This window comes from Pseudoliparis swirei, chromosome 15 (genome assembly GCF_029220125.1).
Source record: "Pseudoliparis swirei isolate HS2019 ecotype Mariana Trench chromosome 15, NWPU_hadal_v1, whole genome shotgun sequence".
NCBI classification, from domain to species: domain Eukaryota; kingdom Metazoa; phylum Chordata; class Actinopteri; order Perciformes; family Liparidae; genus Pseudoliparis; species Pseudoliparis swirei.
Window position 1 is genome coordinate 20,242,951 of NC_079402.1, and position 26,814 is coordinate 20,269,764.

At 45.0% G+C, this 26,814-nt stretch overlaps 1 protein-coding gene across 9 annotated transcripts in view; it reads right to left on the reverse strand.

Moving 5' to 3' along the window:
- garnl3 (GTPase activating Rap/RanGAP domain like 3) overlaps positions 1-24,179 on the reverse strand; it is a 59,153-nt gene extending 34,974 nt beyond the window's left edge. For 4 of the 9 annotated variants that reach the window (XM_056431963.1, XM_056431965.1, XM_056431962.1 and 1 more), the window contains exon 1: positions 5,454-5,719. In XM_056431963.1, coding sequence (XP_056287938.1) covers positions 5,454-5,713 — 260 coding nt within the window. In that variant the 5' untranslated portion in view covers positions 5,714-5,719. Of the gene's footprint in view, positions 1-5,453; positions 5,720-23,703 lie in introns of those variants that run through there. The other 5 variants (XM_056431971.1, XM_056431969.1, XM_056431966.1 and 2 more) reach the window with 3 other exon arrangements.
- Positions 24,180-26,814: the final 2,635 nt, after the last annotated feature.

A 26,814-nucleotide genomic window follows, 5' to 3' on the forward strand; every position in this document is an offset into this window, starting at 1 on the left:
CGGCCAACCCCACTTCTGATTGAGACGCCGGTCCTGATCGAGTTAAAGCCGGAGTGATGGATGGAGGAGCGGATATATAGAAAGAGACGGTCGTCTTCTGCTCTCACGTGACCAATCCTGGTGGATTCTGAAGATCTTAACCCATTCAGAAGTGTATAAGGCCCTTAAAGCCGGTCTAACTGAAACATTATGAAGTATCAAATATAAGGAAAACAGTGACTTTTCATCTCACGCCATCATGAACCTGACTGTATTTCTGTTTATTGCAATTTAGCTACATTAAGATAAAAACTGATCATTTACCTGCTCAACATATTATTATTAACCGTGCTCATCTTATCACTGCTCGCTCATAGACCTTTGAATCTAAAGAAACGAGAAGCATTCAAATGCATTACAGATGTTTTTTTGCTCCTATCGTTTAGTGCAACAGCCTCTTCGCCCACAAAGAAAAAACATATTAATTTAACATTTTAGCTTAAGTCAGAACAGATTTGTCCTAAACACATGACAAGATTTTGCTATGATACAAAATAACCCATCAACTTTAATCTGTGTGATTGATTTACACATCAGTTTTGATGACACCCGCCCAGCTTCACCTCAGTACCTACAGCGTAGTTGTATCGCTCCAGGTGGCATAGAACAAAACATTCAAATATATTAAGCTTGTGTTAACCGCGTAACTTATTTCAGGCATGTCACCCAAAAAGCCACAACAACAACAACAACTAGAACGGGCACTCGGTAGAGCGCATACCTTCGCATATCACAAGATTGGGCATTGCATTATGAACATGTTGGTATTAGTTACATGCCAATTGGATAAAAATGTGACCGTGCTATGGTAAAAAGAAGATGTTGACCTTTTCATGACCTTGACCTTTGCCCCGATCGATCCCAAAGTCTAATCAAATGGTCCCCAGATAATAACCAATCATCCCACCAAATTTCATGCGATTCCAGAAGATTTTGACCTTTTTCATGACCTTGACCTTTGACCGATCGATCCCAAAATCTAATCAAATGGTCCCCGGATAATAACCAATCATCCCACCAAATTTGATGCGATTCGGTTTAATACTTTTTGACTTATGCGAGTAACAAATAAATAAATAAATAAATAAATACACGGCGATCAAAACATAACCTTCCGCATTTTCAATGCGAAGGTAAAAAACAGACATCGAGGGAACCGGAAGCAAAAGAAAACCGAGACTCCACCTTTTAGTGCTCATTCCTGCTGCACTTTATACAGCAGCGAGTGGTACACCGTGTGTGTGTGTGTGTGTGTGTGTGAGTGTGTGCATGCACATGTTGGGGGTATTTCATGTGTGCATACATCTTTATGAGTGTCCGGGTGACAATATAACCTGCATGCTTTCTGCTTCCTCCGTCTCTTTGGACCGCATCCCCCACACCTCCTATCGCTCTCCTCACTGGTCAGGTTTCTCTCTCTCTCTCTCCCTCTCTCTCTCTCTCGCTCCCTCTCTCTCTCCCTGCAGAGCGGGGTTGTTAATTTATAATGCACATTCAAGCTTAAAGGACGCGTTTTAAAGAGCGTCCGTGCCACAGGATGTGTCCATCACTGTTTCCTTACCCACTCTCTTCCTCTACATCCTGGTGATGGGGGCGGAGTCTGCTGGAGCGCCACCACCACAGCATGTGCTCCATCACAGCATTTACCTTCACGTGCTCACGCTTTCTGTACCTGTCCTCCGAGAGGAGTCATGAGAAGGACTGCGCCTCGATGCTGGGAAGATTAAATGATACCGCCCCGCCCATCTTCCACATGAAAACCCCTCCATCTAACGGTGAAGCTCACCTCCTTCTATGAAGGCGTATTGTGGCGAGACTTAACCCTCCTGTTACCTTAACATTTGCTAACATATTTTACCCTCGGGGTCAATTTGACCCCAGCAATTAAAACCTCCAGAAAATTATTAGAATTAATATTGTTTCCCAAGTTTAAGTGTCAGGTACTTTATGTTTGTTTGTTGACTACCTAAATAGCCCTTTAAATAAATAAAAAAGTTGATATTTCTTATATGTTTGACAGTGAAAAACAGCCTGGGGTCAAATTGACCCCAAAGAACACCGACATTAAACATTGAATGGGGTCAAATTGACCCTAAAGGTAACAGGAGGGTTAAGGATGGCCATTTTAGGTTCAGCCTGAACTGAAAGGTAATATATAAATGAATATATAAATCATTTTAATTGCATGTACCGTCACCAACTTCTCTCTAGTCGCTGTGGTTCATGGGGGATTTTTAGTTTCACAACGTTGGTGAGTTGGTTTAGCTTGAGTAGATACTCACACACAAGGAAATACGTGTTTTCAAAACCACTCGGTTGCATATTTCCAGATTTACTTCCAATGCTTCCATTTGCGCTTGGGAAAAAAAAAGTTCGGTGTCAAATGATCTCTCTCTATAAACACAAGAGGTACTTGAACACCTGTAGGTCGTGGTGAGCTCAGAGCACACGGTGGTTTCTGTCAGACCACAACGCTGTGCAGATTAAAGAGGTGGAACGAGCCAAAGAGAAGTGCTTTAAGTGTGATGAGGAACGTGAACCTGCCAACGGACCTCTGGGAGTGCGACGCACTGGAGGTGACATGTTTAGATCGATTTAAAGTGTTGCGCGTCAGAGGAATTAAAGCAACAAAAGAAAAGGTCCCCTATGGTGTGAGTGTGCTAACCGTGTCAGAAAGTGTAGAGTCTATGCAATAAAACGAAGGTTTGAAACAAAATAATACAAACTAAAGAGCACAGATATTATGCGGGTCGATGCCCATTTCATATGTTATTTGTTGCCTCGACTCGAAATCCAGCCGCTACAGAGCCAAAGACATCGTGGCTTTCATCTAGCTGCAATATTTGGGATGGTTTATGACGAAAAACCAAATTGCATTCACATCATCTTTGGCTGTATTTAGGGTTTAGTGCTGATTAGCACATGTTAGCATGCTAACGTACACAAATACTTTGGGGAACACGGTAAATATGGCACGTGCGACACATCAGATGTTAGCATCGTCATTGTGGGTGTTGGAGCTATTTATTTGACATTAGACTTATGATAGTTTTAGTTTACTTTAATTACCTTCGCATTGAAAATGCGGAAGGTTATGTTTTGATCGCCGTGTATTTATTTATTTATTTGTATGCGTGTTACTCGCATAACTCAAAAAGTATTAAACTGAATCGCATGAAATTTGGTGGGATGATTGGTTATTATCCGGGGACCATTTGTTTAGATTTTGGGATTGATCGGGTCAAAGGTCAAGGTCAAGGTCATGAAAATGTCAAAATCTTCTTTTTACCATAGCGCGGTCAATTTTTATTCAATTGGCATGCAATTTTCTGTTGGCTGCGTAAACTACAAACCTCACGGTGCATCGCTGGCCATTTGATTTATATTTGTTGTTGATTTATTGGACAGATGGCCACTACAGTGCTAGCATCTAGCCGTTAGCATTAGCTCGACGCTAACAGAGCTGCAGCTTCAGGCTCTCAGTCGTGTGACTACAAGAGGGATTCATAAACAACCCGACCTGTTAGCTCCCAGCCCCGACACGCTGCTGAACATTACCCAGCATTCAAAGCGTCCCAAAGGTTTGGACGTCATTGAAATCTCCACCGCAAACGCTTCAGTCGCATTCCGGCAGCGTACAACCAATGTTTGGGCTCGAGAGAAATGACACTTTGAAAGCTCGGACCAAAGAGAAATGGCTCTGAAACAAAACAGCGGTAAAATGGATATTCATAATTCAACCGCTGCACTCAGTGCTGGAGTACGGGAAAGGTTGCAAACTGTGGTTTCTGTCACAAGACAATGGAATAAGTGAAATATGAAGCATAAATCACGGCGCCACCCATCATACTTTAAACCTCACGCTGCCGAAGGAAGGAGAAAAAAAAGCAAATCCTGTTATCGGTTATGAGTCTTTAAACCTTTACATCACTCCACAAAGAGGCTCTTTTTGAGATGGTGTCGACCTTAATGCCAACCAGCAGAAGCAAACACACAAGACCCTTGAGAGGGACAATGAAACACACGGAAAAGGGCCCAACATCCCAAATGTATCAAATATTCAACAGCTTTATGTCTTATACATACGTCTATATCTGGCAACTATATGCAGCATAAATAATTGAAATGACTGTTGTACTGCAGTTCTTAGACACCACGTGACGCCATGTCAGACAATAGCACTCATCTTTTTTCCTTCTCAGTGAACTTTGGTCAATCACTTTGGGATTTTAATTATTTTAATCCAATTTGAATTCATCTGATCCAAACGCCAAGACTTTAATTTGTTAATTAATGCAAAAATAAAGGAATAGTTTGGTGCACTACAATTCGGAAGAAAACCAACCCATCAGACACTTTCTATCAGAGCCTTTAGATTATTATTTGTAGTTTTAGAAATATGAGGATGAGCTGGACAAGATGCAGATGAATCAAACGCAACTGAGAACATAAACAAGCCAAATCATACCATGACAGCAATGTGACATAGATCACAAGAGTATTTCACAACAAGAGGAGCACATCTCTGGCTCTTCTCTCCGCACTAGCGGTGCAGCGTGGAAAGGAGGCGTCTCCTCAGAGCTTTATGACCACCATGCAATCTCCCTCTGTTCAAGTGTAGCTGCATTGCACAGGATGGCATTTTCAGATCAATCCAAGAGGCTGTAAATGAGCTCCTCTATACTAAGTGACCCTGGACTGAAGTCAGCTGTTGAAGCCAGATGCCTGCCTTCAAAGTGTGTGGCTGCACACACACTTTTTTTGTGTGTCGCTGTCATAATGCAGGAGCTGCACGCACCTCCACTTTACCGTGAGCTGAAAAAGCACGCAATGAATAATTCATAAATTTCCCTCGTGCATATACTGACATCTGCAATCACGAAAACGGCTACAGCTCAATTAATAAGCGATAACACATCCGCACAGATGAACCGACTCCGTTTCACAAAGTTGCGCATGAACCGGCGCAGTGGTCCAATTAAAAGACTTCCAGACTGGAGAGACCTGTGGATTCAGTCGGGCTCAGTTTGCTGCAGCCATAATCCATAAATGATGCACCTGATACTTCAAAACTCGACCCAAACAATGGACTATTCTTAACGTTATTAGACAGATCCGAGAGCGCAATGAGGCACTTTTACGCATGAAAAGCTGCGCACACCGCAGCAGGTGTCCGCAGCTTCTGGGCTGCAGAATAGAAACAAGCCAGTACTGCAGGTATGTGATAGAGCGACGACAGAGAGCGATGCATTCAACAGATGAGAGAGAGAGAGAGAGAGAGAGAGAGAGAGAGAGAGAGAGAGAGAGAGAGAGAGAGAGAGAGAGAGAGAGAGAGAGAGAGGTGGCATGCAGAAGAAACACAGGTAAAAAGTAGGATTTCAGTTGTTGTTGTTGTTGCTTTTTTTTTTTTTTACCGGTGATTGAAAGTCAACAGTTTGTTAGAGGCTGGATCCACACTGTTCATGTCCCCATGCGATGTCGTGTCCAGCGGACCAGGCGACAACAACAAGCTGGCGTCTCTGTCCCTGATCCTCTCCCCGTGCCGTCGTCCTCCCGTTAAGAGCACCGGAACATCACCGCGGCGCGAACTCCGGCAACAGCTGATCGAAACCCGGTTGGTGGTCGGACTCTCGGCTCCGGTCTCTACGGTAATGAAGCGGAACGGCTCTGCCATAGGAGCTGTGTTTACTGGGTGATCTCTCTCTCTCGCTCTCTCTCTCTCTCTCTCTCTCTCTCTCTCTCTCTCTCTCTCTCTCTCTCTCTCTCTCTCTCTCTCTCTCTCTCTCTCTCTCTCTCTCTCTCTCTCTCTCTCTCGCCCCCCCTCCCTCCCATCCACAATGTGTTGCAGGAGGTTCTGCAGAGCAAAAGGCATCTTCTTCTTCTTCTTCTTCTTCTTCTTCTTCTTCTTCTTCTTCTTCTTCTTCTTCTTCTTCTTCTTCTTCTTCTTCCGTAACGTTTCTAACACTATCCTGGAAGGCCAAGAGATAATATCATTTACATATGTTTCTCTACTCTGAAATGGGAATTGTGGTCAGTTAGGAGCAGAAAAGGACAGGAAATTATAGCCTGAGGTCAACTTTGCATCATATTATGTCGTATCAGATTTTATTTTGAAAGTGAATTGTCATTAGCAGCGCATCATAAGTCACATTTAAGTTGTAACTAACGGTTTTATTAATAGCTGAATAAGCTATAAATAATAAAGAGCAACTTCTGCCAGGTTGTGAACACTCTTTTTGGCAGGCCCTTTCTTTAAATACGCCACGTTGGTAATTCATCAACATGCTGGAATTCTAAAAATATATAAATAATCTAAAATATATATTGCCACATAAATGAATAATACCTCTTAAAAGCAGAAACTGGTCTTTTTTTGCCACTCAGATCCTCAGATTCAATCCCTCTCCTGTGTGCTCTCTGGGGTATTACCCATAATGCCACTCAAGAGCAGGTCCAGGCAATGATAACGTCATTCCTTCTTTCATTCATGCAGCCTCCCTCTCTTCTCCTCTCTTAGTCTTTTTTCATACGCTTCAATACGCGTCCCTGCCTCACATTGACTTCTGTCACACTCTGTGGTGACAATGTGGCATTCATTGCACCCACACCACATTTATTCGAGGAACAGAGTGATGGCGTGCCACAACAAACATCCTCTCATGAGCTGTGTAGTCGCTGGTCTCCCTTTTCAAGGTTTCAGGTTCCTAAAAAATGTATGTGTGAAGATATCAAATCAATCTACTGGTTTTTCTTTTCTTCTGGCCCAATAAAAGGTCAATACTGTAAGTGGTTTAATTCACTCATAAATGAGTTTTCTTATTTGATGATTATATTTGGAGAACTTATTGAAGAAAAAAAACAGTATTATTACGAGAGCTCGACTAGATGTTAACTTAATACGGCTATATTGGTAACATTTAAATAAGTTACAGTGCAGGTACGCCACACTGGGTTAAAGGTGATTTATAAGCAGGGTCTCCATGACATAATTCATCCACATTAGCTGCTAAGTGCTCCACGATGTTCACCAGTCGGCCGGCAGATTCTCTTCAGGTTTGTTACAACGAGCGACTCCTTTCACTTTATCACATTGTTTTAACTTTTTCACGTGATACGTTGATGTTATAACAGATATCCGTTAGTTTTAAGGATCGTGTTTGAAAAAAGTCGGGGTCAAAACATCAGCGGGAAGGATTCGTCACGTCACATGTATGTGAGATAGAACGATGGAGCACCGAGGGAGAGGAGACATTGAACATGTGAGGGGGAGGACACAAATTAAACAGTCAAAACAGGCTTTAATATTAACACACACACACACACACAGCAGGTGAAATATGAGCAGTTAAATCTGATACCTTCACGATAGCCCAGTGTCTCCATACACACACACACACACACACACACACACACAGAAAGAGTGTAGGAATGCTCGGCTCGGGCTACATGGCACTCAGCTGCTGCTCATCCATTTTTAATCAGCAGAACCCCCCCTCTGCGGCACACCACAAGAAAACACCCAAAGCTTCCATCGCAAAGCGTTCCCGAACACGGCTTTTTTTTTTTTTAAAAGACGGCTCGTGTTGAAATGCGGCCGAGATCCTCGACAGCCGGAAGAAAAATATATAATCCTTTTTTCGAAGGAGAGTAGCTGAAAAAACGCTGCCCTCGTTTTCTCACGTCGGGATCACGTTACAAAGGATCAGCCTGAGATACCTGAACACCCCCGCCTCTAATTAGAAGCCCTGAGGAAACACACACACACACACACACACACACACACACACACACACACACACACACACACACACGTTGCATACACGCAGCCTCATCCCATACCCTTCCATTGTGACACTTTGACACGCACTGCCCACATGGCCTTTGCATGAGGGCTTCTGGTTTCCAGCGGTCGCCTGTGCAGCCGCTCTGCAACAAGGGAAGTCAGACGGGGAACACTTCCTGTTCAGAGATCAGGGGGCGAACGTGGCCTCGGAGCTGCAGTGTCACGCTGAACACATGACAAAGCCGCCATGAGAGGAATAACACAGGACACATAAGAAGTGTGCGTTTACCTCTTTCCTGATGGCGCCGATTCCCAGCTTGACATTGGCCCACGGCAGGGTTCACCTGGACAGGTGTCCGCTTTATCTCAGGGCTCATAGAGAGACACACGCACATACAACTACGGGCGGTTTAGAGCCTCCAATTAACCTGAGCTGCATGTCTTTGGACCGTGGGAGGAACCCGGAGAACCCCGAGGGAACCCACGCTGCCACGGGGAGAACATGCAAACTACAGAAGCACCATGCAGACCACTTGCTCTGGTATAAGACTAATTAGAAAGAAAAAGAAAGAAAGAGTGAACAAGAGAAGTTGGGGCATTTCTTCGTAAAAAAAAACCACACACCAAAAAAGCGCCTTATTGGACAAATCTATAAATCCACTTATTGTTGTCAGTTCGCTGCGCCTCATGATAACCTCAAGTGAGCCTGGGCCACGGCAAGGGAACTGAGCTCGGGTCTCGGGGGGGATTGAAGCATCGGAAAAAAGTATTTCATAATCAGCATCCATCCTATTTTCTGAACATTTATTCGGCTTTAAAGATGCACAATGTGTTCTGGTGACAAACAGTGAATGTAAAGACAGCTGTGTCCTTAACTGTGAGAGGCACCAATGCTGGAAACCATTCAGACACATAAGGTATGAAAATGTACCACGACGAGAGAAATTGAAAAGCATTCATGGATTCATCTCGTTGATTAATTTTCTCTCGATCAACCGCTTTGAGCAGTTCCCACGAAAAGACGATCCTCGGGCTCATCGCCTTCTACTTTAAAGCCATGTGCACATCGCCCCACCTCGAACTACACTTGTGTGTGTCACCATATGTTGTGTAAGGTCAATAAGATACTGAGTGCTCTTAAAACAGACGGGTTCACACACACTCAAATGCAGCTTTTCATTATGCTGAATAACCAGTGAGCCTTGTAGGGAGTCAACTATAAACCGCATAACCCTTTAACTCTTGCACACGCCCGTGTTTGCATGCGTGCATGTGTGTGTGTGTGTGTGTGTGTGTGTGTGTGACCCAGCAGTGGTGGACTATCCCAGACTTTGCATTCCCCAAGACAAAATGCAACTTCAAAGATGGGGTCATGAATGTAGGTGTAAGCATTATTGTTTGTTTGTTTGTGTATTTTATTCAGTCAATCAAATCAAATACAATACAATATTATCCTATATAATATACAAAAGAGAAAGACTGAAAAGGTATAGGGAGAAGCAAAAAATGCTTATAAATTCCTATCCTAAATTGAAATCAAAATAAATCAGACAATTAATATAAAATAAAGAAGAGAATAAAACAACAACAAAAAAACAACAATAAACAAAATAAAAAACATAATATATTTATATATACTACCACATACATCTTCCATATTAATACGTTTTTAATTACATTTATAACTCTCAAGAATTGTTTTATAAATAATTCCCTTGAAGACCAAAAAGGAGTCCACCATTATGGTGTGTGGGTTCAATCCATGTGTCCATGGTTTGCCGTGCACAGGTACACAAAATGCAAGTGTGTATCCACACACCCGGCGAAAGCTCACACAAGCTGCACAGGAGCTCCCGACTCAATAGGCCGCTAATCCCTGGGAGCTTTACGCCGCCTCGTCTTTGGACAGCCGTCCCCTCCGGCCCTCTGGTCTCCACGTCTGACCACGGCACCTTTCCCACGCGGCGGATAAACAAAGCCTCCGTGTGAGAGCGGGAACATGTGAAGAATGCAATTAGTCGTGCAACTCCTCACACTGAATCACGTCGGGATACAAAAGGAGTATTTGCTCCAAATAGATTTATAGAAATGAGTAAAAAAAAAAAACGATATCGTAAAGAACACGGCGCTCCACCACCACAGACATCGACGCAGCGGGGCGGTTTTTAATGTCACACAGCATCCAGATAAAAGATGCAAATCCAAAGACCGCTTTAAACCGCTGCATTAGTATACATAAGGATATATTGTGCAAGATTAAAACAATGGTGATAAGCAAGTTCAGAGGAAAAATAATCAACATATCTCCCCCTCAAAAAAGGAAAAGGACTTCAAATCTGTGTTTCCAACTCTCTTTTATCATCTCACGACCCCTCAGATGTATCCAGTGCCCCTTTGGAGTGCACCGACCCCTAGGTTGGGAAACACTGGACCAAACTAAGTGCCTGAATAAAAAGTATTTCAAACTGGCAACATTTCGCCCAGTTTTCCACATAATCAGTACTTTTAACCCTCCTGTTACCTTTAGGGTCAATTTGACCCCATTCAATGTTTAACGTCGGTGTTCTTTGGGGTCAATTTGACCCCAGGCTGTTTTTCACTGTGTCAAACATATAAGAAATATCAACTTTTTTATATATTTAAAGGGCTATTTAGGTAGTCAACAAACAAACATAAAGTACCTCACACTTAAACTTGGAAAACAATATTAATTCTAATAATTTTCTGGAGGTTTTAATTGCTGGGGTCAAATTGACCCCAAGGGTAAAATATGTCAGTAAATATAAAGGTAACAGGAGGGTTAAACATTGAATGGGGTCAAATTGACCCGAAGGCAACAGGAGGGTTAAGTACATTTAGCTGTTAATACTTCTGTACAGTCGATTAATCGAGCTGCAGGAAGTGAATCGGCAACTATTGATCTTTTTTTTTTCCAATGACAATTGAACTGGTTGTAGCTTCAGACAGTTTGACTGATGTTAAGAGTGGTCAGTGACACGCTCGCAAAGGAATACAGTGCATGTTGTATTTTAAAATGCAGTCGTAGTAAGTCCATTTTACAACAAAATTCAGTGATACAATGAGAATACAATATGCACTTTATTGTCATATAATATGTTATGGCAAGTACATTTATGTTCAGTGTGTTTCCTGAGTGACACCGTTTAAAGCATTTTTTATTGTTGTATAATGCACACGGGACTATCCAGGTATAGTTTTTTCAACTCTATTTTTTATTTTCATAAAAAAGAAGAAAAAGAAACGAGTATTGGAATATGTATTGTATCGCGATATATCGCGATAAATCGAATCGTGATCCGTGACACGTGTATCGCGATACATATCGTATTATGGGTCCTTGGCAATACACAGCCCCAGAAAATACTTCCGATTAATCGATGCTAAAAATAGTTGTTAGCCGCAGTCTGACAATGCAGTATTTCCACCTACGTTGGTACTTTTACCCAAATAAATGATCAGAGTACTTCTTCCATTTCACTTTTTTTGTGAAAATTAGCAACTTTAAACTTCTGGATTTACATTTCAGTGAGAAGTCAGCGTCCAGATATTCTATGGCTATCTGTCTAATGGTCGCTTACACAAATGAGCACGTGGAGACGGTCTGGATTCAGACCGCGGCCTCTTTGTTCCCGCTGCGTCCCTAAATGCCAGCAGGTCACCTGCGTGGCCTCTGGGAAATGTCACCGTGTCAGGACCGCGGCGATTGATGACGGCGCTCTAATTAAATGTGATCAGGTGAAATTAACCTTCTGTCTGTAGTGGTCAGAACCGGCTCTGGACGGCCGCTCTGCCCTTCGCCCCCGTGGCTACGTGTGTCACGTGTGTCACGGTGCGTGCTTTGATGCACTTTAGCCCTAAATAAAAATAAATAATGCATCAGAACACGCAGCATAATGATTGAGCTCGTTGTCTGAATGAAACGCTCGGCTCCAATGTTCATTTATGCACTTTTATGATCTTTGTGAGAAAGTATGAATGACATGCATAGTTAAGGGCGTTCATATCCGGTTTGAACTGCATACAAACATTTATAATCTGCAACTCCTCGCTTGATTTGGACTTCAGAGCTGTGCAGAATCCAACAAAATCAAACTAAATGACAAAGATCCAAAGTGTGAATACTTTTTATTACCTTTTAATATTTTTTTTACAACCACTGACCCTCCACCAATAAGGTAACATCACCGCTTATACAGGGAGTCTGCCCTCTTGTGGTTATAACGTGTATCACAATTAAATAAGAAACAACATATTATCATTTCATCATGCAAATGTCAAGTGGACCCTCTCCTGCATAAATGTTCCCTATTTTCTATAAGATTGGGGTTTTCTGATGCACAAACAATCAATTACATTTAAACTTTATTAGCCCCCGGATGCAGTATTTGTATGTTGCCTCATGGCAATGATGTTCAATAAGGATAATGTGACATTTGCTTTAGAAATCGTGTTCTGGAAACATACATGTGGACACACGTTTCTTTATACAGGAGTTCAGTAATTTTCGACTATATTTCTGGAACCTTTGGCTATAATTTCTTTGTTCTTTTGCCTTTTTATTTTTCGGAGAAATAGGAATCACATTTTCTGCAATCCGCAAAATAAATAAAATATGAGTGCATGGCTCCATGTTATTCTCTCGTATTGCTTGAACCCTACACTTCATAAAAGGTCAATATGAATCATTCTTGGCTCGAACACATGTGTATTTCTTTAAAGTCCCCAGAGGAGCACATCATTCATATAGCACCATCACCAGGTCAACATTGTATTCCTTCCAATACACTTATAATGAAACCATCGTGCTAAATTCAGCTGTACCTCATGTCTAGTAACAACAACACTAAACTCTGATATTGAACATGATGAACATTCTACTGGCTGATCAGCATCATGTTGTCGTTATGCTTTTTTCTCAATATGTTATCTTTGAGCAAAGATCCTCTCCGTCAATAACAACTGAATGGTTCAGTGAGGCCTGTCACTCACACCTGGAAAATGCATTTATTTGTGCATGTGCACACATTTAAAGCAAATGTGCACCTGAGTCTTCTTCATCACATTGGTGTGTGTTTTTGTAAAGGAGAAATAAGAAGAAGAAGAAATAACAACATGCAATATCATACATGTACTAGTGCAGGCTGACTAGAGAGGCCTTCAGTTGGGGGAACTCCCTGTGAGATGTTTTTTTCCCCCCCAAAAGAATGTCCATACAACTTAATTTGATCCACATCTTTACAACCTCCGCTGGAAATATACTCTTCCTCGAATGATTCCACACATTCGTTTCAATCTGCTGCTCGTCCATCTCTTGTATCCTCTCACTGCGGCTCACTCTCTAACCAACAAGGGCTTTTCTGTCTGGTCTCCCCTTTAAAACCGCAGGGTAAAAAAAATGTCCATTGGTAAACCCCCTTAAGGAGTGTGCACACAGGCAGCGTCCACACTGTGCACGATTCCTTTGATCGGTACTTTTCCAACTTTAGGAAAAAAGGAAATGGATTATGACTCTTGCATATGCGAAGGGGGCTTTTTTTCTGAACCGACGCCATGCTTCGAGTACGAGTCGCTCTACGCGGGGCTTATTGCAGCCAACTATAATGGGAAATGTTTTTTTCCAGCCTCCGAGCTTTCCCGTTGCGCGTACAGTGCATTTTAATGTGTAGGTATGCGTCTTAAAGCCCTAAATGGAAGCAGATGTTTCAGTCGAAGAGGAGACGTTTACAGAGCGCTGTAATCAAGCGAGGGATTTTTCCCTTTTCTTGGTATTTCTTTTATTTTTTTCCTTCCAGTAATTTGAATCTATTTCTCTGGCTAAATGAGCCCGGTGCTCGGCGTTGTGCGCATGGCTGAACTGTGCCGGGTCGTGCAGAGCTATGCAGCCACATATGGGAGTGATTACAGTCCGGTGTTTATCAGACCTCAGTGAGGGACCGACTGCATGGCTGAGCGGAGCAGAACCAGCCTCGCACACGATTTCAACCGTCTATGGAAAATCAGACGAGGGATAGATTATTGCACCGACGGTGAGCTCGTCGCAACCATAACTCCCGGAAGTGACGTCTTCGATGGCACAAGTCTGAGGAGTAGTAGTATACTCGTGATGTCCCGTGGGTCGGCGTCAGTTTGGGCTGCAGACTACAAGTTTGCAAATTGAATCAAATCTGGGGTTTGAAAAGTTGGAAAGAAGAAAAGATAAACCAGATCCTCTGTAGAAGCATTATAGCATAATGACATACATCTAGAACCCAGCTAGGCAGTCAAGCTGCATTGTGGGAAATGTAGGGAGCTAGTCGCCTTGTTTGTGGAAGAATAACACATAGGATACAAATTGACCATATCATATGTTCTGCTGCATTAATCTAGATTTCTTTTTCTGATACGAGTGCTCCACATATTTTTTTGGGGCAGAAAATGTAAAAATGTACTCGTTCAAGTTTATCAAAATGTGAAAATGTCCTGGTTTTCTTCCTCTTATATGATTAGAAAGTTCATATCTTTGGGTGTTAGACTGTTGATTGGACAAAAATGCTATTTAAATATGTCACCATGGACCCTTGGAAGGGAGGGTGGAAGGAAAGCAACAACAAAACCGACACATTAGCGATGCAATGCTGAAAAATGACAACTTTATTAACAACAACATATTTTGTCATTATTGTGGAGAACGTCTTGACCGTATGCTTCAAGAAAATAAAGTTTTTTTAAATAATTAAAATAATCTTAAATACACCGTCTACCCTGCGTCTTCAGTCTCTCTCGTCCAATCCGAGCTCCGAGTGTGAAAGTCTGTGTGTGTGCGTGTGCGTGTGCGTGTGTGAGTGAGTGAGGGCTATATGAGTTCACAGTATGCAAAGCAGGGCACTAAGTCAGCATAAATGTCAGCAAGTCCATCCATTCAACTCCCGGCTGGCTGATTTACGACAGACTGTAACGCAGAGGGAGACCCGACCACGTTCTCTCCGTCTGTTACCGAGGTGGACCGGTCCACGTCGGTGCATTCTGAGATCTCTCAAAAACACAGGAAACATGTCTGACATTCAGAACACATGTTCTTCATTCACATGCTGCTTTGAAGCCTACTGTAAAAGCTCCACTAGGGGAAACCACAAGAGGACAAATGAATTCAAATCCCCCCCCCCCTCCTCACTCTTTCACAAAAAAAAGGCCCATTCCTTTCCAGAGCAACAGAATGCAGCAGCGCCTCGGCTACATTTGGCTCCAGTGTTGTGCCAATCTGACAAGCCATACGGTGAAAAAGCCCCCCTGGAAACTAATGAAGCCGCTGAAAGCGTTTCAGAGCCAATGCACTGACATGACCCCTGAAGAGAGAGAGAGAGCGGTTCAGGTACAGAGAGTGAAGGAGTCTGTCAAGAGCTTTGACGACCACAGGATCTATTTTGGTTTCGTTAATGCGGCCGCAGTTTGCAGGAGGAAGTTTATCGCCGCTCTGCGAGAAGCTTTTTGTTTCGTGGAGCCGCGCTCGGCCGGTAAAAGCGAGGAGGGGCCGGATTGATTAACGAACAGCTCACATATCAAAGCCTCACGAATATCCGGGGCCGTCTCTTGTTTTCCTCCCGACGCTGTGAACTAACCTCCTTATCCTTCCCCGTGTTTGTTAGGCCCGCGTTATCCAAATTAAACCACATGTTCTAAATCGCACGTTGCCCTGCGTTGGCTCCGGTGATAAATGGGCTGTTCCACTCTCCTGCCAGCGCATGCCTTTCCTTAAATGAACTGCGAATGTTCGGTTATGAATTGACAAGAAGACTCCGATGTGGTTTGGTTTCCACCGCATCAGAATTTGCTGATGTCGCCAATGGACCCATTAGAAAGCTGACCTTTTCTGATTTTGGATTCTGGCTTCATCTGATCAAATATTCCTCTGGTGGTCAGTGTGTGTGTGCGTGTGTTGTGTGTGTGTGTGTGTGTGTGTGCCTGCTGCTCCGCAGAATGTGTTGCAGCCTGTTCACACAGTTTCCCTCTGCGTCTCTGAGAGTTACGTTTGTTCTGCCCGGTTGGCGGTCAGACATGAACCAGCAACTCTCTGGTTTCTTCGAGAGTCGATCTCCTCCTAGGAGTCTAATCTCATTCACACGCAATTAGAGAGGAAGACATTTGGAGACGGACCAGAGTCACGAGTTCAGTCGCAGGTGGAGTTGATATGTTACAAGTGTTATGACAACTAATGGGAAAGAAACACTGAATAGGTTAGGAGCCGTTGTTCCTGGAAGACATCCAGACTCTCCTGGCGAGACTCAAGGGCGAAGAACTCGCCCAAAGTCGTGTGAGCTTGTTTTACGCACCAGCATATGATAAGCTCACATTTCCTTAAGAGTACTCAACTGATTTTGCACACTGCACACTAACATTTTATTTTCATAAACAGTACCAAATAGAATCCGTGCAGCAGAACCAGAGATATCGCCTTTTATTTATAGCATGCATTCTTTGTGCTTGTCAAAGAAATCCGGCGCCTACATAGATAGATAGATAGATAGATATATACTTTATTAATCCCCAAGGGGAAATTTGTCGAGCCAGTAGCAGCAACACACAAGAATAAAAATAAAAATAAAAAACACAAATATAAGAAGGGTTAGGGTGATCTGGCAAGAGGTGAACTGTTGTAGAGCCTCATAGCCGTCGGCAAGAATGTTCTCCTGTATCTGTCCTTGTGGCAGCGGAGCGTGAGGAGACGTTTGGAGAAAGTACTCCTCTGTCCCTGTAGGAGGTGGTGGAGAGGGTGGTCCGGGTTGTCCAATATGGACACCAGTTTCTTCAACGTCCTCCTCTCCACCACCTGTTCCAGGTGCTCCAGCTGGCAGCCGATGATGGAGCCAGCCTTCCTAACCAGTTTGTTAAGGCGGCTGGTGTCACCGGCTCGATGCTGCTCCCCAGCAGACAATGGCAAAGTGCAGCACACTGGCCACAACCGACTGGTAGAATAACTCCAGCATCTTGCTGCACACGTTGAAGGATCGAAGCTTTCTCAGGAAAAAGTGTCGACTCATCCCCTTCTTGTACACAGCGTTGATGTTGGCCTTCCAGTTCAGTCGGCTGTCGATGGAGACGCCCAGGTACCTGTACCTCCACCATGTCCACGTCCACCCCAGGACACTCAGAGGGGGAGGAGCTGTCGCCTTCCTCCTGAAGTCCACCACCATCTCTCTGGTCTTGGCCACGTTCAGCCGCAGGTGGTTCTCATCGGCCCACTTTACAAAGTCACTCACCACTGCCCTGTACTCCTCCTCCCGTCCATCCCTAATACACCCGACCACTGCAGAATCATCAGAGTACTTCTGCAGATGGAATGACTCCGTGTTGTACTGGAAGTCACTGGTGTACAGGGTGAAGAGGAAGGAGACAGAACAGTTCCTGTGGGGCTCCAACATCACTGACCACCGTTCCAGACAGCACACGCCCATTCTGACAAACTGTGGTCTGCCTGTGAGGTAGTCAGTGATCCAGGAGATGGTGGCGCGTCCACACCGGCCACCGCAGCTTCTCACTCAGCAGCAGTGGCTGGATGGTGTTAAATGCACTGGAGAAGTCAAAGAAAGTGACTCTCACAGAGACACCGGTTCCATCCAGGTGCGACTGAGCTCGTTGCAGCAGGTAGATGATGGCGTCGTCCACTCCCACATGAGGCTGGTAAGCAAATTGCAGAGGGTCCAGCGACGATTTCACCTGCGGCCGGAGGTGGGCCAAGACCAGCCTCTCCAGCACCTTCATCACATGGGAGGTGAGGCGACGGTCGGTAGTCGTTGAGGCCAGATGGTGTTGACTTCTTGGGGACAGGGACCAGGCACGACGTCTTCCACAGCACGGGACTTCCCCCAGCCTCAGGCTGAGGTTGAAGAGGCGCTGCAGGACACCAGACAGCTGGGTGGCGCAGGTCTTTAGGACCCTGGGGCTGATGCCAGCAGGACCTTCAGCTCTGCGTTGGTGTAGTTTCTCCAGCTGTCTTCTCACCTGGTCAGTCGTCACAGAGAGAGGGGAGGGTGGAGGAGCCCATTGTTATTGAGGGCTCGGTGGATGTGCAGCTCAGCAGGGGGGACAGAGGGGGAGGTGTTTGGGAGGTGTGATGTGTGGAGGAGACAGGAGAGGGCTGTGGACTGAACCTATTGAAAAAACAGTTCAGCTCGGTGGCCCTCTCCAGGAGCCCCTGGCTGTCTCCCTCCCACCTTGAAGCCAGTTATCTGCTTCATGCCAGACCACACCTCCCTTGTGTTGTTCAGCTGGAGTTTGGCCTCCAGCTTCCTCCTGTAGGAGTCCTTGCCCTCCCTGAGCTTCACCTTTAGGTTGCGCTGGACTCTCCTCAGCTCATCCCTGTCTCCAGACCTGAAAGCAGCTTTCTTCATGTTAAGAAGCGCCTTCAGGTCCCTGGTGATCCAGGGCTTGTTGTTGGGGAAGCAGCGCACAGTCCGTGATGGGACAAAGCAATTTGACCATGACAGTTCAGTAGCAGATTCAGGTGTGTGACAGCAGCTCATGGAGCTTTCTACCTCCACACCCCATCAATCATTTATTTAAACTGTATCCAAATGTACTGCAGATGCACGAATACTTCATTCAATTGTCATAACAGGTTCATATATTTTGAGAAGAGACAGCTGTAAATACCAGTTACTTTTTAAACTTTACTCTTCTTTTCTCTTCAGATGTTAATGAGACTTTACTTGGTTTCGATGTTTTAACAATGGAGCGAGTTTAAAAAAAAACAGAACTATCTTATGATTCCCGGGGATATTGAGAAATGGTGCATATATGAACAATGTTTTTTCTAATCACGGGAGTTCAAAATTAGTATTTAGCGGCTAAAACGCCAAAGAGAGGCAGATTATTACCTTCGCATTGAAAATGCGGAAGGTTATGTTTTGATCGCCGTGTATTTATTTATTTGTATGCGTGTTACTCGCATAACTAAAAAAATATTAAACTGAATCGCATGAAATTTGGTGGGATGATTGGTTATTATTCGGGGACCATTTGATTCGATTTTGGGATCGATCGGGTTAAAGGTCAAGGTCAAGGTCATGAAAAAGTCAAAATCTGCACATCCACCGAGCCCTCAATAACAATGGGCTCCTCCACCCTCCCCCCTCTCTCTGTGACGACTGACCAGGTGAGAAGACAGCTGGAGAAACTACACCAGCGCAGAGCTGAAGGTCCTGATGGCATCAGCCCCAGGGTCCTAAAGACCTGCGCCACCCAGCTGTCTGGTGTCCTGCAGCGCCTCTTCAACCTCAGCCTGAGGCTGGGGGAAGTCCCGGTGCTGTGGAAGACGTCGTGCCTGGTCCCTGTCCCAAAGAAGTCAGCACCATCTGGCCTCAACGACTACCGACCGGTCGCCTCACCTCCCATGTGATGAAGTTGCTGGAGAGGCTGTTCTTGGCCCACCTCCGCCGCAGGTGAAATCGTCGCTGGACCCTCTGCAATTTGCTTACCAGCCTCATGTGGGAGTGGACGACGCCATCATCTACCTGCTGCAACGAGCTCAGTCGCACCTGGATGGAACCGGTGTCTCTGTGAGAGTCACTTTCTTTGACTTCTCCAGTGCATTTAACACCATCCAGCCACTGCTGCTGAGTGAGAAGCTGCGGTGGCGGTGTGGACGCGTCCACCATCTCCTGGATCACTGACTACCTCACAGGCAGACCACAGTTTGTCAGAATGGGCGTGTGCTGTCTGGAACGGTGGTCAGTGATGTTGGAGCCCCACAGGAACTGTTCTGTCTCCTTCCTCTTCACCCTGTACACCAGTGACTTCCAGTACAACACGGAGTCATTCCATCTGCAGAAGTACTCTGATGATTCTGCAGTGGTCGGGTGTATTAGGGATGGACGGGAGGAGGAGTACAGGGCAGTGGTGAGCGACTTTGTAAAGTGGGCGATGAGAACCACCTGCGGCTGAACGTGGCCAAGACCAGAGAGATGGTGGTGGACTTCAGGAGGAAGGCGACAGCTCCTACACCTCTGAGTGTCCTGGGAGTGGACGTGGACATGGTGGAGGAGTACAAGTACCTGGGCGTCTCCATCGACAGCCGACTGAACTGGAAGGCCAACATCAACGCTGTGTACAAGAAGGGATGAGTCGACTCTTTTTCCTGAGAAAGCTTGATCCTTCAACGTGTGCAGCAAGATGCTGGAGTTATTCTACCAGTCGGTTGTGGCCAGTGTGCTGCACTTTGCCATTGTCTGCTGGGGAGCAGCATCGAGCCGGTGACACCAGCCGTCTTAACAAACTGGTTAGGAAGGCTGGCTCCATCATCGGCTGCCAGCTGGAGCACCTGGAACAGGTGGTGGAGAGGAGGACGTTGAAGAAACTGGTGTCCATATTGGACAACCCGGACCACCCTCTCCACCACCTCCTACAGGGACAGAGGAGTACTTTCTCCAGACGTCTCCTCACGCTCCGCTGCCACAAGGAGAGATACAGGAGAACATTCCTGCCGACGGCTATGAGGCTCTACAACAGTTCACCTCTTGCCAGATCACCCTAACCCTTCTTATATTTTGTGTTTTGGTTTTTTATTTTATTCTTGTGTGTTGCTGCTACTGACTCGACAAATTTCCCCTTGGGGATTAATAAAGTATATATCTATCTATCTATCTATCTTCTTTTTACCATAGCGCGATCAATTTCTATCCAATTGGCATGCAACTAATGCCAAAATGTTCATAATTCAATGCCCAATCTTGTGATATGCGAAGGTATGCGCTCTACCGAGTACCTGTTCTAGTTTATTTCATGTATTTATTTACGAGAGGCAGTGCACATTAATCAACATTTCTGTTTGCACCTCAAAGTCAATGGGCCACAGTTAGCTAGAGAGCTCATGTTCATCTGCAATCCCCGATTCTGGGATGTCGGGGTAATTCTGCCTCTCTGGGAAGATTTGTGTCTGTTTTACTCGTCGGGGTTGAAGCTTTACAACGTGTGCTGAACACAAATGAGGAAGTCTGAAGGAGAGAAGAGGAGCCAACAAAGACGCCACGGATAAAGAAAGCCATGCCGAGGTAAACAATAAATGTTTCTCCCCATCAAAGCAAAGTGCTGTTCGGCTCTTTCGATCAATCGGCAGCGGCGGGAGGAACAATAGGTCTCCGTCCTTGTTGTTGTTCCTCCTCGGTTCTGGCTCTCGGCTGACAACATCTTGACAACAGCTTGACAACCGCCTGACAACGGCGTAAGTCCCGCCCCCGTCACGCTGCCAGATGAATCAGTCGACTCAAACTCGCGGAGTAGGCGGAGCTAACAGTCTGCGCCCGGGCCGACCCGAGGTTGGCAACCGCTTTAAAAAAAACTACTTAACTGTATATAAAATACTTAAAACAAGCTCCACCTCAACCAGCTACATCCCTTAAACTATTACATCAATATGTATGATCTAATAATGTCATATGTAACAATAATATAACACTTACTGTGCTATTTTCTGCAGAATGCGTACTTTTACATTTGATACTTGAAGTACACTCGCTGAGTATTTCCACATTACGGTATTCTTCCGCCGCTGTCGCACCATGTGCCTGTAGCCTGGAGGAGAAACAACTACCTTAACCCTCCTGTTACCTTTAGGGCCAATTTGACCCCATGAGGCTGTTTTTCACTGTGTCAAACATATAAGAAATATCAACTTTTTTATATATTTAAAGGGCTATTTGGGTAGTCAACAAACAAACAAAGTACCTCACACTTAAACTTGGGAAACAATATTAATTCTAATAATTTTCTGGAGGTTTTAATTGCTGGGGTCAAATTGACCCCGAGGGTAAAATATGTCAGTAAATATAAAGGCAACAGGAGGTTAAACATTGAATGGGGTCAAATTGACCCTAAGGCAACAGGAGGGTTAAGATGTACTTCCACAGTCAAGCATATGGAAACACTTCAGCCAGTGTGTGTATGTTTCTAAACATACTGTGTGTACTGTCTGAATGTGTTGGTCATGCATTTCTGCAGCACGATGAAGTATAGACAGACTCCTCAGCAGCAGCCCTTCACTCGAGTGTCCTCCATATTGCCTCAGTGTCACAGAGAATCTATTTCCCCTCACACACTCCAGACCTGGTTCTGATTGATCGTCCGTTAAAACCGCCGCCGCCGCCGTCTGAGAGACGGTCTGCCGGGAAGCCATCGCACTGGGACTCCGGACAAAGAGGGACGCGAGGTACACGTCACAGCAACACGACGGGGACACAATCAAGCTCATTAGAAGAGATGTTTAATTTGAGTGCAAGTGCTCGGCACATTTCACCCCCCCCCATGCACCCAGCACGACTCTATCTGGAAAGTGGGAACACACACACATAACACACACACACACACACACACACACTTATCAGATAGAAGAGCAATGAAGCGAGATCCATGAGTAAATTTGCACTTCATGTGCACCTCCGCAGATCCGTCCGCAATGGCAGGAAATGAGAGTGGAGGTGGAAGTGAGGGAGGTGATGTGATAACGGACAATATAGTCAGGATTAATGAAAGCTGCAGCGGACACAGATGAGGTTTATTAATCGATCGGTCGAAAAAATTAACCGCTTTTATGATCAAAAATGTTCCCATGTAAAAATGCTGTAGGTCAGACACAACTAGATATGTATTGTGCTTCAGCTTCAGCTCTAATAGAGTTAATTGGACATTTTTCACGCCGGCTGAACATGAGTGCGTTATGAGCCAGTTTGGTTTGATACCTTTCCCAGTGGGATATTTTGACATAAAGCTCAAGATTGACCTCCAAACTGACAATGTAATGTGTCATTGGAGACTGCATATTGACGGTTTGGCCGAACATGAAAATAATGATTATTAATTATTGCAGCTCCAAGCTTACTGAGGGCATCACATGCTGTCACGCTCCGTCATTATACCTCCAGCACACTCACCATCCCACAATGCTTAGCTAGTCCTGTGAGTAAGGAACTAGTAACAAGTGAGAGCCTTTAAAATAACACCATGCTGTCTTTGGTCCAAACCACACAAGCTGACAAAGGGCTAGAAGAGTCCACATGTGGAGCGGGTCAGGCCGGTCTTTAGAGCTTCACACAGAAGGCCTCCATGCAGGAAATGTTGACCCAAAAAAAGAATTAAAAAACACCTCTTTACCAGGCTGAGAAAACACATCCCCAGCACAGTATGCGGTCCGTCTGTCACGGAGACCCCCGCCGTCATGCTTTGTTGTGGCCTCGAGGATGCTGTGTGCACTCACAGGTGTCCAGTCGTGAGTCATACAACTACAGCGAGGGATTTGAGACACCCCCCCCCCACACACACACAACACAAAATAAAAAATCATCTCCAGTAAAAGGTGGAACTAGAAGCTGCATAATGCCAGCGCTCTGCGGCTGTGGACCCGTTACCCCCCCCCCCCCCACACACACACACACACAGGCAAACCCAGGTTGTGGCACCAGACGTCCCGTCCACTAAGAAGCTTCGTCAACAGTGCAGAGTCAGGTGGTGCAGACGAGGTGTACCCGTGCGTAACGCTCCCCCCAGTTTCCCCAGTCCCCCTCCACCCCTCCAAAGGGAGAGCGCGCGCGGCGTAGAGGTGAGACACGATGAGACTAACAGCACGGCGTGAGGATGTGCTTTTTTTCTGGCCATTTATGATATACACTCTTTGGAAACACTGCAGATGGCCGAACCCTCACGGTCCACAAGGTGGAAGACGAGCACTGTGTGTGTGTGTGTGTCTGTGTGTGTGTGGCCTTATGTAAAGTGTCACTTCTTTGCAGGGCATTGCAGTTCATGCCGAGCCGATTTGACCCCCCCCCCTCTTGCCCCAGACACACACAAAATAAAAAATAAAAACAATAATCGTGCCCCATAAACCGAAGAGGACCTACCTGGTAATCTCGAAGCTGCAACCTTTCCGAAGGAGCAGGGCTCTCTTCCGCATGATGCCTTTGTCTCTGCCGAGGTACACATTTGTATCTGAATTCATGGGTGCTGGGCGAGCAGGTAGAGAGACACTCGGGGAAACAGCAGCGCCTCTTTTCTTGTAAAAAAACTAAAATGTAAAAAAAAAAGTACAACAAAATGCGAGACTGCGAGAGGAGGAGGGCTGGAGAAAAATCGGACAACTCGAAAAAGAAGAAAAGGATGGGAAGAAGAAGAAGAAGAAGAAAAACCTTCTGACGGTCTCCACTGCAGTGGCGCGAGGAAAGTGGTCTCGCGGACTCTGGTCCGGCTTCAGGCCAGGCGCGAGGCGGTGTGGTCGGAGCTGCTAGAGGGGCGCGCGGGGATCTCCACGCGGGCGGGCGCGCGCTGGAGGAGCTGCTGCAGCGGTCAACCTGAGCGGAATGCGCCGGATCGCACAGCGCTCCTTCAGCTGCAGCCCGGCACTGAGTGGCTGCTTATGACTTCACTGAGGGGGGGGGGGAGTTTAAGTGAGAGTGAGTTTTAAATTAAGTTAGAGAGGCGGAGAGAGTGAGAGTGTCTCCAGCCTGCAGTAGAACACAGTGCTGTGATGTACGTTAATAAAGAGAAAAATATTTAGGGGTGTGGATCTAAAGTGGTATTTGACTTGCTTGTTGTTACATTAGCAGTGCTTTCATACATGTGGAGGCTTGTGTGTGGAAAAACAACACACTACTGTCTATCGACACAGTTGTTTATTTAAGAGTGTATACATACAATATGATAAGAATAATCTATTTTGAATGTTAGCAATAAACAAAAATAGTAAATGCAGTGCAGACCGGCTCTCTTATGTTTCTGATTCGATGTAAAACAGTTCAATTCTCTGTTGACCGTCTGGATATGGTGGTCAATATTCACAAAGTGTGCTTGAATTTGACTTTTGTTGAATCATGGGCTCACCTTATAATAATCATGAAATGCATTTAAAAAATCCCATTGATTTATATAATGGGACGTTTTTACTAAAAAAAAGGCTGTAACTCAGACTGTTGATTAGCTACAGATCCAAAAAAGAAGGAAAAGGAGAAAGTAAAATGTATATCTCAACGAGATATCCACCAGCCGGTATAGAGGAGACCTTGAGGCAATGTTTACTCTGCTAAAACCACCAGCTGTGGGTGCTGTGAATGAGGCGATTAGCTGTAAACATATAATGCTGGGTGGGGGGGTCAGAGTGCACCCACAGAGAGACGGGAAACACCAACCGGCCCACAGAAGGTCAGTGTGGATGTGTGTCATGTCTGTGTGTCTGTCAGTGTGGGTGTGTGTCTGTTTGTGTGTCTGTCTATCTGTGTCTCTGTGTATCTGTCTGTCTGTCTGTGTGGATGTGTGTCTGTGTGGATGTGTGTCTGTCGGTGTGGTGTCTGTCTGTCTGTGTGTATGTGTGTCTGTTTGTGTGTCTGTCTGTCTGCCTGTGTGTCTGTCTGACTGTGTGTTTGTCTATCTGTGTCTCTGTGTGTCTGTCGGTGTGTACGTGTGTCTGTCGGTGTCTCTGTGTGTGTGTGTGTGTGTGTGTCTGTCTGTCTGTGTGTCTGTCGGTGTGTCTGTCTATCTGTGTCTCTGTGTATCTGTCTGTCTGTCTGTGTGTCTGTCTGACTGTGTGTTTGTCTGTCGGTGTTTCTGTCTGACTGTGTGTCTTTATGTTTGTCTGTCTGACTGTGTGTCTGTTTGTATGTGTGTGTGTCTGTGTGTCTTTCTGTCTTTCTGTGTGTCTGCCTGTCTGTCTGTCTGATGACCTCTACCAGCCAAACACACAGTTATTTCCATCAGGAGTTATTAGAGACCAAAATAGAAAGAAAAGAGAATAATGGACTTACATTCAGCAGGTGGACACACACACATCCGTCTCTCTGGTTTTCCATATCCACTCACAGTAAATACTACCTGTGTTGTTGTTTCTGCCCCCAAAGTGAAACAGAAAAAACGTTATTCAATCGTCATTGAATTGTTGTTGAATAGAAGAGAAGAGTTACGTAATCAGTGGATTGATTCAGTGAGGTCAGAAATATCCAAAGTGGCAACTAACATTATGCCACAATAATCTACTTCAAGCACAGGTGAGTTGTATTTCAACGATGAATCTCATTGTTCCTGAGAACGGTTCAAATGTTTCAGAAAGGAAAAGATACGGCGCTACCTCATCTCTGTCCTTTAGTACAGTTGTTGTTGTAGGCTGGTTGTACATTTCACCCTTTCCATCCAACAGAAGAATAAAGTAAGCGGATGACTCCCACATACTGTATGTATTCACACACACACACACACACACACACACACATACGCACACACTCCGTCTATGTCGGCCCACTGTTTAGAAGAGGAATTATCTCAACATGACTCACGCAGCTGCATTCAGAGAGACCCGGCCATGTTTGTGCGATTGGAGAGACTTCAGTCCGTTCTCTCGACGTCTTAGCGACGCGTTTAAATAGCTGCTCTCCCCGTCAACCTCATTCAATCTCATCCAAACAGCTTCCTGCCATTAATTAGGTGATTATTTCTTTCACAAACATTAATAACGTGCATGTTTTACAAATGGATGCCATGTGTTTCGAGTTCCCAACGTCCTCTTGATTTAACGAGGTTACGCAATGTCGGCGCAGCTCGTTTCTCTGGATTCTCTGAAGTTGTGTGTCTGGAGTAATGGCACATTCAATAGTCACTCTTTTTTTTGTAGCTTTTAAATGTCGAGGCTTTTATGTGGAATGGCAACACAATGCCGTCTATCAACACAGTTGTGCTTATGTAAATATGTTCAACCTGGAGTATTTCTAATAATACAAAAAACATAATATCTGCAGTGTAGACCGGCTCATTTATGTTTCTGATTTGATGTCAAACATCCTTGGTGTTAAATCCTTTGTTAACCGTCTGGATATGTGGTCAATATTCACAAAATGTGCTTGAATTTGACTTTTGTTCATTCATCGTCCCACCTTATTTTCTATTGTTCACTCTTTTTTTGTAGCTTTGGTTTTGGTCTCCACCCACGGCTGGTATAATATCTGGCTCGTTAACTCCTATTGTTTTCTGCT